The 10,894-nt window shown below is 46.5% G+C and overlaps 1 protein-coding gene across 1 annotated transcript in view; it reads right to left on the reverse strand.

The window, feature by feature from the left end:
- Positions 1-764: 764 nt before the first annotated feature.
- Positions 765-10,894, reverse strand: part of DEAF1 (DEAF1, transcription factor) — a gene marked incomplete at its 5' end in the record, with an annotated part of 39,283 nt that continues 29,153 nt past the window's right edge. Inside the window, 3 exons of the mRNA XM_015414109.1 lie at positions 765-1,319; positions 2,207-2,296; positions 6,458-6,523. Of these exons, the coding sequence (XP_015269595.1) occupies positions 1,215-1,319; positions 2,207-2,296; positions 6,458-6,523 (261 nt within the window). The remainder of the gene's footprint in view (positions 1,320-2,206; positions 2,297-6,457; positions 6,524-10,894) is intronic.

The following is a 10,894-nucleotide window of genomic DNA, read 5'->3' on the forward strand; positions in this document are numbered from 1 at the left end:
GCTTACAAACTCCTTTCCCTTCCCCTCCCCACAACAGACACCCTGTGAGGTAGGCGGGGCTGAGAGAGCTCTGACAGAAACTGCTCTTTTCCAAGGACAGCTCTTATCAGAACTACGGTCATCCAGCCAGGCGCAAGTGGAGGAGTGGGGAATCAAACCCGGTTCTCCCAGATTAGAGTCCGCACACTTAACCACGACACCAAACTGGCTCTGAACAGTCAAAAACAGCCAAGGGCACAGAAGGTGAGGTAAGAGTAAGGGAAAAACTGAGGCATCTTGCTGGCCAGCTTGAGCTCAGACACCTGGAGCAGCGTTAACATCTCTCCCTCAGAGTAGCCTTACTCAGCCATGTGCCTACAAAAGAGGGGAGGTATGGAGATACTGTGCACTCTCTGCTGTCCACCAGGAGAAAAGAAGGCAGTCCACACACAAGGAAAGCTGTATCTTATGAGAGGCGGAGATAGCTAGGCCAAGCTCTGCTGTCATCTCAGCTCACATTTTGATCACCACCCATTGTTTACATGTACCTGTATAACCCAGATCTGCATTTGCCCTTGAACGAACACTACAAGAAGTTTCACGATCGCATTGTACTTGGCTCAACATGACACATCACCATGCAGAACTTCGAGCATATCAGGATTTTGTCCTCCATGTTGACACCTCCCAAATAACACAAGAGCCAAATCTATTCCCGGCAATGGAATTCCAAATACAACCAAGCAATATCTAAATGATAACGAAACCCAATGAAGGATTGGGATGTTACATGTTTTTAAAATGAGAGGTCGGTCAGCATGGGAGAGCAAGACTGATGCAATTGCTTTGGCGGAATCTCAAAAGAAAGCGTTTCTTAACAGCCGCTTTAAAGAACCTTCACAAGTCACTTCAAAGAAGATGCAGATATTTAAACCGCCAGCCAGCTTTGTAAAGGGTTTGTAGAGAGCCCTGTGAAGTTGGTTCAGAGTTCCCTTAACGTAAGTGGAGCCACTTCACATTCTCAATTCAATGTATTTTCAGTTTCTGCAGGGTCAAAGAAGAGTTTATGCTGGCCAGCAACATGGAAATGGTTGCACAAATGTGATCTTCTTGATCAATGAGCTTGGTCCTTTGAATTGTATGAAATCACAGTAGGATGACTGGTCCGGCCAGTCTGTTAACACACACGCACACGCACACACACACAAACACACAATTCCAAGAGGTAGGGCCTTTCAGACAGCAACTTTCTCCATCACATTGTCCGTAACATGAACCTCTTCTGTCTGAACAGTAACTGTAGCAGACTGGCCGCACATATGCTGGTGATCTTTCCAATCCTGCAAATGAGCAAAAAAGACAGATTGTTAATTGATTAAATAAAGGAATTATTCAGGGAACATGCACTGTGACATTGCCAGACAAAGGCTGAGAATGATGCTGTCATAAATTCCATTGGAGACGTGGAGCAAGACGACTGTAGGTAAGATTGGAGAGTTAGGCTGGAATCTACCAAACAGCCCTTCTGGTTCCAACTCAGGGAAATGAATGGTGAACCCCGAAGAACAGAGTATCATGGACAGAGGTCATTTCGGGGGGGAACGCAGTTCCCCCGGGTGAGGTGCAGGGGGGCGGGGCACATGATGAAGCCCTGCCCCCTGCTTCCGGCCGCCCCGCTTCCAGCCCTCATTCAGCCAGGAGGACGCAGGAGAAGAGGGAGGGTAAGTTGCTTCCTCCCCGCCTCTCCCCACCCCTGCCTGTGTGGGGCCAAGGAGGGCCTTGGCGGGGCTTCCTCGCACTCCCGCCAGCCTTGCAGGTCCACCGCCGGGCCCCTGATGTCAGGGGGTGTGGCATATGCTAATGAGTTATGCTAATGAGTTCCCCTAGCTCTTTTTCTACGAAATGACCCCTGATCATCGATGTTTGTTTCTGCAACACTACACACACAAAGCTGCCTTATAGTGAACCAGACCATCAGTCCACCGGAGTCGGTATTGTCTACTCTGACTGGCACTGGTTCTCCAGGGTCTCAGGCAGAGGTCTTTCACGTTGCCTCCTATCCGATCCTTTTAACTGGAGATGCCGGGGATTGAGCCTGGGACCTTCTGCATGCAGAACAGAGGCTCTTGCATTTAGTCATAGCCCCTCCCCAAATCAAACCCCCCCCTCCAGACATACAAGTTCTGCCCGACCAGTATACTCTGGAGTGCTTAAGGATCTTATTTACCTTCCGTTGACAGAAAGTTGAGCAGTAATTGACTTTGTGACAGCCGGTGCATTCATTCATAGCGTCACGGCCACAGTTTACACAGGATTGCTGTCACAATGCAAAAAAAAAAAGAGTCAATGAGGGATGAAAGTCGATTCTTTCTTGGAAACCCATAGCAGCATTTACGATAAACCTGTTCTTTGTAAGATGGCTTTGTAAAAATCAACTGTTTCACACAGCGACTAAGCACTTTGAAAGATTAAGCAGACATACTAGTTTTCGTCTGTCTTCCTTTCAGAGCCAGTTTGGTGTAGTGGTTAAGTGTGCGGACTCTAAACTGGGAGAACCGGGTTTGATTCCCCACTCCTCCACTTGCACCTGCTGATGTGACCTTGGGTCAGTCACAAACTCTGGCACAGCTGTCCTTGAAAAAGAGCAGTTTGTGTCAGAGTTCTCTCAGCCCCACCCACCTCACAGGGTGTCTGTTGTGGGGAGGGGAAGGGAAAGGAGTTTGTAAGCCGCTCTGAGACTCCGAGTGAAGGGCGGGGTATAAATCCAATCTCTTCTCCTTCTTCTTCTTCTTCTTCAGACCCTTTCTGAAGAACCAAAAGCCATCCAGGGCTATTGCAGCAAATATGCTGGCCGGGGACTGCTTCTGACTTCGTAGTCCAGAAGACCGGACGTGATCAGAGATCAGAGATAGTTAAGCAACAGAGCAGCACACGTGCTCCAAGGGCTCAAATACACAGTCTGTCCTATGATTACATAATATAGAAACAACAACGTTAACTTTGTCCAAGTGGCCAGGGGGAAATGCAAATAATCGCTTAAGTAAATGTCACTCAAATAGAATACGGCACTTAACTAGCAGTTTTGATCATCAGTTTACACATAAAATTGTCGCAAAAGACAGAGGCTCATTCCTAAATAAATACTAGGACTCTTAGCTGTGTAAGCCGAGGACTGCATTAGACCCTTTACTTTTTCCCAGCCTCTTGGAAACACCACGATTATTTCTGTCCTGATAAGAAGGTGTGAGAATATTTCTGGAATATTGGGAAATAAAAAAGTGGAAAGAAATAAACGGGAGTTATATAAAATTATGGTTTTAGCCGGGATGGCTGTAATAGCATTGGGATGGAGGGATAGGCACAAATGGACAATGGAAAAATGGAATAATTATGTCTTTGAACGCGTACAATCAGATATATTTGCACAGATAATTACTGAAGAGACATGGGAGGAGAAATGTCAAAAGATTACGAATAAATGGGTGGGATATAAGGAATGGGTGGAAAGGGGGGAAGCCAATCCAAATATCCAAATACGAATGAAGAATCTGTGCACATGGTTAAAAATATGAAGATACTATAAGGAGGGAGGGGGGTGGAGGGGGATAAGATGATTGTACAATGATTTAATGTAAGATTATGTATATAAGCTTCAATAATAAATAATAATAATAAAAAAGGTGTGAGAATGGAGGGATGGGGGAGTCTCCGCATGAAGAACTGACCCTGAACTGAGAATAACTGAAGTTTTTCATTCAGGCAAAGAACAGCACCAGTCACATGAAACTGCCTTATACTGAATCAGACCACTGGTCCATCACAGTCAGTATTGTCTACTCAGACTAGCAGAGGTTCTCGAAGGTCTCAGGCTGAGGTCTTTCACATCACCTCTTGCCAGATCTTTTAACTGGAGATACCAGGGATTGAACCTGGGACCTTCAGCATGCCAAGCAGATGCTCTACCACTGAGCCACGGCCCCTCATATTTAGGCACCATTTCTATTATAGCAGGAGAAAGTGATATTTTGGGCACTGACCATTTGTTCTTCTGTTCATTAGAAGTATGTTTGGGTGGCTCATTCAAAACGAGAGCAAATGAAGATATAGAGAGTGCATTTCACAGCTCAATCTGTATGCCACTCGTACAATTATCCAGGTGTGATTAGCAAGTCAATGCAGTTGTATAAGGCCCGACACAGGAAGAGATTCTTGGCTGTGAATAAATTGCCATGCTGTGAGAGCATTAGCATAGGCCATCTTTCCTGCAGATGGATTTATTTGCTTTCAGGCACTACTGATTCACACTCTGATTAACACCTAATTCGTTCGCACCATCTGCCTGCAAATTATCTGTAAACCTGAAAGTACAAAGTGCCAGAGAAGTACATTAAAATTGCTTCAGTGGCCCAACATGGAAGCACAGTGCTAAGGCATCTACTGCTCATGTGAGTAATACATACCAGTATAGGTATTTTTTTTGGGGGGGGGGGTTCCCGAAAAAATTCGGGTTTGATATATCTGAATCCGAATTTTACCGAATTTTTTTCTTTTGCACACCCCTAATTGATACCTTGACCCTGCAGCTTACAGGAGGCTAGATATGGTCACAAATGGTAAGTAGTGTAATTGAATTTAGGTGAAATCCAAAAACACAAAGCCATGCAGCACCTTTTATTAAGACCAATCAAAATAATACACAAGAGTGTGCAAGCTTTCGAGTGCTCCAGAGCACTGTGGCAATCTTGTGAAGGGTTCTGGAGAACTTAAAAGCATTGTACAATACAAGAACTCGTGGGCACTCAATGAAATTGCTGAGCAGTCGGGTGAGAACAGATAAAAGGAAGTACTCCTTCACCCAAAGAGTGATTAACGCATGGAATTCACTGCCACAGGAGGAGGTGGCGGCTACAAGCATAGACGGCTTCAAGAGGGAATTAGATAAGCATATGGAGCAAAAATCCACCAGTGGCTATTAGCCACAAGGTATAGATAGGAACTCACAGGCTGGGGCAGGTGATGCTCTGTATTCTTGGTGCTTGGGGGGGCAACAGTGGGAGGGCTTCTAGTGTCCTGGCCCCACTTGTGGACCTCCTGAAAGCACCTGGTATTTTTGGCCACTGTGTGACAGAGTGTTGGACTAGATGGGCCATTGGCCTGATCCAACACTGGCTTCTCTTATGTTCTTATGTTCACTCTTCAAGTGGCATACTCCCTCTTCTTCCCTCCTTGCATCTGCAAATCCTTTATTATTAAGAACGCACTGCATCGCCACCAGGAAAGTGTGTGAAAATGCCACACAATATACCAAAATCCCAGCGCAAGATATTGAGAAAATGGCTGCACTCCATGTGCATACGCTGGGATTCACTGTTAGCTGTAGAAGGGCACAGCATACCGGCTATTTCATAGCTCTCAGCAGGGAAAATTTAGCTTGTGGTGCTCACTTGCTGGACCACAGCCATGATCAGGCCTTGGGAGCAAAGCATCATGATATTAAACGAAACTGAAAGAATGTTCTGAGGGCCATCACAGATAAATGGATCACAGAAACACCAACAGGATATATTATTGTATTGCTGGGAGCCAAGAGGAACCTGACAGCCGTCACCTCTTCACATGCCAGTAACAGAGACTGACAACTCAGATTCCCTCGGTTCAGACAGCAAAGAATGATTCAGAAAGCTTAATTACAGTTTTGCATGACATTCAAATTGACCAATGTTGGGATTCTGAGGTTCAAGATCGATGGTCGTTTTGCAAACACAAGAGTCACATCACTTAAAAGGAAAATATCTTTACTACAAAACAAAATAAAGCATGGGTAGGGTACTTTGGATAAAAGAAATAAAAGAAAAGGTTACATGCTTACAGTCACTTTCAGTACTACTTGCTAAGAGCGACATCTTTCTATCTTTCTGTCGGCTTCAAGAGAGCGCTTCCTGTCTCCTTCACACAAAGGCCACAAAACTTGTGGATACATTAATGCTAGATCAAAGCATTTCCACAAGCAAGTTGTTAGTTGACCAATACAAAGGTTACAGGTCACCTCATTAGGCTAAGCAACTCCCACACACTTTCCCGCCTTAGAATACATTATGTAACTGTAACAGCCTGTTTCCTATCAAACAACACTTAACTCTGTAATGACTGAAGTGTAAGCAACTTGAAACTCCAACAACCAACCATGGTTTATGAGCAACCAGCACACCAGAAAAAGAAACTAGAGTTTGGTCAGTTTCCAAAGCATGTTTTCTGCAAACTACAACAGTGTCTGAGCTGTTCTGTTTCTTAAAGTTGCCACACTACAGAAAAAGGACTGCCGAGCAGGTGAAAAGGACAGCAGATAAGCACCAATACACCATGATTTGCGTTTATAAACTAAGATAAGGTCATAATATGGTTTCACGTGAAGCCTAAATTGCTTATTTCAATTCAAACGCGGAAGCAGAAACGTGCCGGTCTTGATGCTTGTCCTTACCTTAATGATGATTTCTGTTTTCCCATCTACATCTTCTGTTTGTTGAAATAACTGGCTCTGATACTGCTAAAATTAAGAGAGATCAACATTTCAGCGGTATATAGCTATTATGCTACTTTTGGGAATATGGTTACAGGATACTTCGCTCCCAACAGAAATTGCTCCTAACATTCACAAAAAGTATATATTTTTTTTAAATTTTGACACAAGTGATACATTGCCAGACATACCAAAGAAGATAGTTTGGACAAAACATAGTTTCATTTCTTGATCTACTGGTGCAAGCAGGGCTATTTTGGGGCAGGAACGCACAGGAACGGAGTTCCGGCTGGCTCCTAAGTTGGCCACGCCCAGCAGGAACTCATTAGCATAATAGGCCACACCCAACAGCAGAAACTCATTAGGATTGGCTACATTAGGGGTGTGTGGCCTAACATACAAAGGAGCTCCTGCTACAAAAAGGCCCTGGGTTTGGACAACAAACAAGGTAAACAGAATAACAAGCAAAAGGTGGGTGTGGCTGGATAACCACACTTCTGGTAACATGAGGGTGCGGCCTAATGTGCTAATGAGCTGTGCTGTCAGGGGTGTGGCCCAATAGGCTAATGAGTTCCTGCTGTTGGGTGTGGCCTATTATGCTAATGAGTTCCTGCTGGGCTTTTTCTACAAAAAGAGCCCTGGCTGCAAGACAGTATTTGTTACCGGTGAGGATGACAAATGCATTGAATTATGCCAACATGGAAAAAATAGCATAAAGGTACCAGTATGGATAAGAAGAGCATAAGAAGAGTGTGCCTGCTTGCCATGAACCAGGGATGTTCTGACTATAAGATTACTGATTTGATTTATTGACTGTAAGAGGCTAATGTGATGCCAAGTATTGCTTTGTGACTTCAGTATTGGCAGCAACGACTGGGTGGGGGAATTCTTTAATCCAGCTCTCTGGAGTTTTCCAGCTTTGAGACAGGAACCGGAGATCAGAACTGGGATCTCACACTGCCACAGGAAGTGGTGGCGGCTACAAGCATGGACGGCTTCAAAAGGGAATTAGATAAGCATCTGGAGCAGAGGTCCCTCAGTGGCTATTAGCCACAAGGTATAGATAGGGGCTCTGGGGCAAGTGATGCTCTGTTTTCTTGGTGTTGGGGGGGGTCAACAGTGGGAGGGCTTCTAATGTCCTGGCCCCACTGGTGGACCTCCTGATGGCACTGGTATTTCTGGCCACTGTATGATACAGAGTGTTGGACTGGATGGGCCTTTGGCCTGATCCAACATTGGCATCTCTTATGTTCTTAGTTATGCACCTTCCTACTGAGCTTCCACCAACGGACCGTTGCCTGAACTCTCTTCAGAACCATAGATGTCTAGCCGAAGGAGAGCCGCAGGGGGCCTCCTTCAGATCCCAACCAGAGACCAGCATCAGGAAAGGGAGTTGCATCGAACTACTTTACAGAAGTCCTCGGCTCAGACCAGGGGAGATGATGTCCTCCAGGGGTCCATGCCCCTCTATGTCCTTCCTCCAAAGAGAAGACCCTTTTCTCATTTCTTACCCCTCTATCCCATGTGCCCCTACTCCAATTCGCCTCAGAACTGTCTGAGCCCAGAGGGGGATGCTGTCCTGGGGGGGGGGCTGGTATTAAGCCTGTTGGGGAAATCCAAATGATCTCTGGGAACACATGAGTTTCCCCAAGTGGGGGGGGGACCACTATTTTTTCATGTTGGGAGAATGGTGAGGGAGGGATGCTGAGGCCACTCATCCATGTGCATTGGTCCTCATCCTAATCAGGCACCACAGAGGCTGGAAACGAAAACTCACAACTCACGTAAGCCACGCCGGAGCAACAAACAAGGCTCTCCACCTGGGTGCTGGTAGGCTACTCCACCCCTATCAGGTCAGGGATTAAGGGTTATTAGAACCACTATATATGCAAACCGCCCAGAGACCCTCCGGGATTAGGGCGGTATAGCAAGTTGAAAGTATAAATAAATAAATAAGTAAATGTATGATTGTGTGATGCCTGAAACAAGGCAGGGATCCCAGACACGGCCTGTGCATTCTATAATTTGTGGTGAGGCTTTTAAATTCGGTGCGTTACCATCACATCACCATAAGAGGACTCAGAGCTCCACTCTGACTTGTACCGACGATGGGAGCGTCGGCTCTCAAAATCTTATATCCCCAAAAATCTTGTTGGACTCAAAGGGGCTACTGGACTTGAACCTACGGTTCTCCGTGTTCTTAAAGAGGAAATGGCCTTGCTTCCGTTCCTGGGTGTGCTCTGGCGAGTCCCGAAAGAGGAGCCTTCATTTCCTTGCATGTCGCCAAAGGCCTGCCCTGTGAACCAGGTCCTCCTCAACTCACACCTTCCCAGACCTTGAAAATCAAGGGGCAAGGTGCTTGCATTTGCACAGGGGTACAGTGACGATCAAATCAGTCAATCCTAAAAGAAATCAACCCTGACTGTTCCCTGGAAGGCCAGATAATGAAGCTGAAGCTCAAATACTTTGGCCACCCAATGGGAAGGGAGCACTCACTGGAGAAGACCCTGATGCTGGGAAAGACTGAAGGTCAAAGAAGACGGGGACGGCAAAGGATGAGATGGTTGGACAGTGTCATAGATGCAACGAACATGAAGTTGAGCCAACTTCAGAGGACGGCGGAAGACAGGAAGGCCTGGCGTGATCTGGTCCATGGGGTCACAAAGAGTCGGACTCAACTGTGCGACTGAACAACAACAACAACAGTGACGATGGCCCTGATCTGGATAGCCCAAGCCAGCCTGTTCTTGTCAGATCTCAGAAGATAAGCAGGATCAGTCCTGGTTAGCGCTTGGATGGGAGACTGCCAAGGAGGTCTAGGCAGGCAACGGCAAACCACCTCTGAATGTCTCTTGCCTTGGAAACCCTGCGCGGTGGCCATACCAGCGGCAGCTTGACTGCACTTTATACACACACACTATGACAACTGGCACTGCTGTTTGAGCAGTAGATCTTTGTCTTGGCTTGGCAGTGCACGGAGACGCATGTGTATGGCAATGCCTTGCAAAATTTTATTAAAAAAAAATTATTGTCCTTTCCCCTCTAATCTTAACCCAGCTCTTATTCATACAAAACCCCGTCTCTAATAAACCCTTCGGCACCGATAGTGAAAGTTCACAGTGCCGAGGACCGGTGTTCCCTCCAAGCTGAGTTAGTGCGAGCCGGCTCACAGTTTCTTAGCCTCCGGCTCACACATTTTTGTCTCAGCTCAGGAAGGAGGGGCTCCAGAGCAAACTGATTGAGGCAGCAGCCGAATCGCTCGCTCACCACTTCAATGCCAGCAGCTCACCAAGTAGAATTTTTGCTCACAAGACTCCACAGCTTAGAGGGAACATCGCTCGCAGCCAGTGTTCCCTCTAAGCTGAGCTAGTGCGAGCCAGCTCACAGGTTTTTAGCCTCCGGCTCACACATTTTTGTCTCAGCTCAGGAAGGAGGGCTCCAGAGCAAACTAATGTATGCAGCAGCCGATTCACTCGCTCACAACTTTAATGCCAGTAGCTCACAAAGTAGAGTTTTTGCTCACAAGCCTCCACAGCTTAGAGGGAGCATCGCCAAGGACCGTAAAGTGAGCAGTGGAACTTTATTAAGTCGCGCCAGATAAATTAAGGCAAATGTATAGTCACCAGAGATGCTAGCCAAAATTAGATTCAACACCAGGCCAGGGTGTTAAGCCTCCTGAGGAACAGTTTGAAAACAATCTAAGGCAAAGTAGATTTATTCCAAGAGTAGAACCTAACGCATAAGCAGATTAAGGGCTTAATTCCAGATCATCTTTATGACCTGACATCAAGGTTCTGAGGGCTGTGAATTTACAGGAACATAAACGGACTGTGGCACAGAATCAAATCCAGAAATCCTGTGAAGGCAGAGAGAGAAAAAAAGATAGCAACCTCTCACCCTCAAACAATACATTAGCTGTTCAGACGCAGAGAATCAGCCTCTATCAGCCTGTGCTCAAATTACAGGGCAGGGTCGTGGCCCTGGCTCCCCTGTACCTTATGACAGATCTCTTTGCTACTGTTTTGGAAGGCTACAGGAGGTACTATATGGCCCCCTCCCCATCTATTCAAAGCCGCTGCCACCGTTTCATAATCACTCTACTATGGTGGCTACATGTCGTGGTCTGCAGTTCTATACTGTGCACTCTCTCCATAGCACTCAAATGTTGATTCCCAGGTAGGAATTCCCAGGGGTCATTTCCTGCAGGAGCGCACAGGAGCGGAGCTCCGGCAGTAAAGAGCCCAGGGGGCGGGGGCACATGCAACAAGCCCCACCCCCTGCTCCCAGCAACCCTCAGAGCAAGAAGCAGCCAGGTAAGCTGCAGAGCCCTCTGCCCCCCCCCCCAGTCCAAAACAGTCCAGTGGCACCTTTAAGACCAAGTTTTATTCAGGTACAAGC

Source organism: Gekko japonicus, unplaced genomic scaffold (assembly GCF_001447785.1).
Source record: "Gekko japonicus isolate JY-2015 unplaced genomic scaffold, Gekko_japonicus_V1.1 scaffold3794, whole genome shotgun sequence".
Taxonomy (NCBI): domain Eukaryota; kingdom Metazoa; phylum Chordata; class Lepidosauria; order Squamata; family Gekkonidae; genus Gekko; species Gekko japonicus.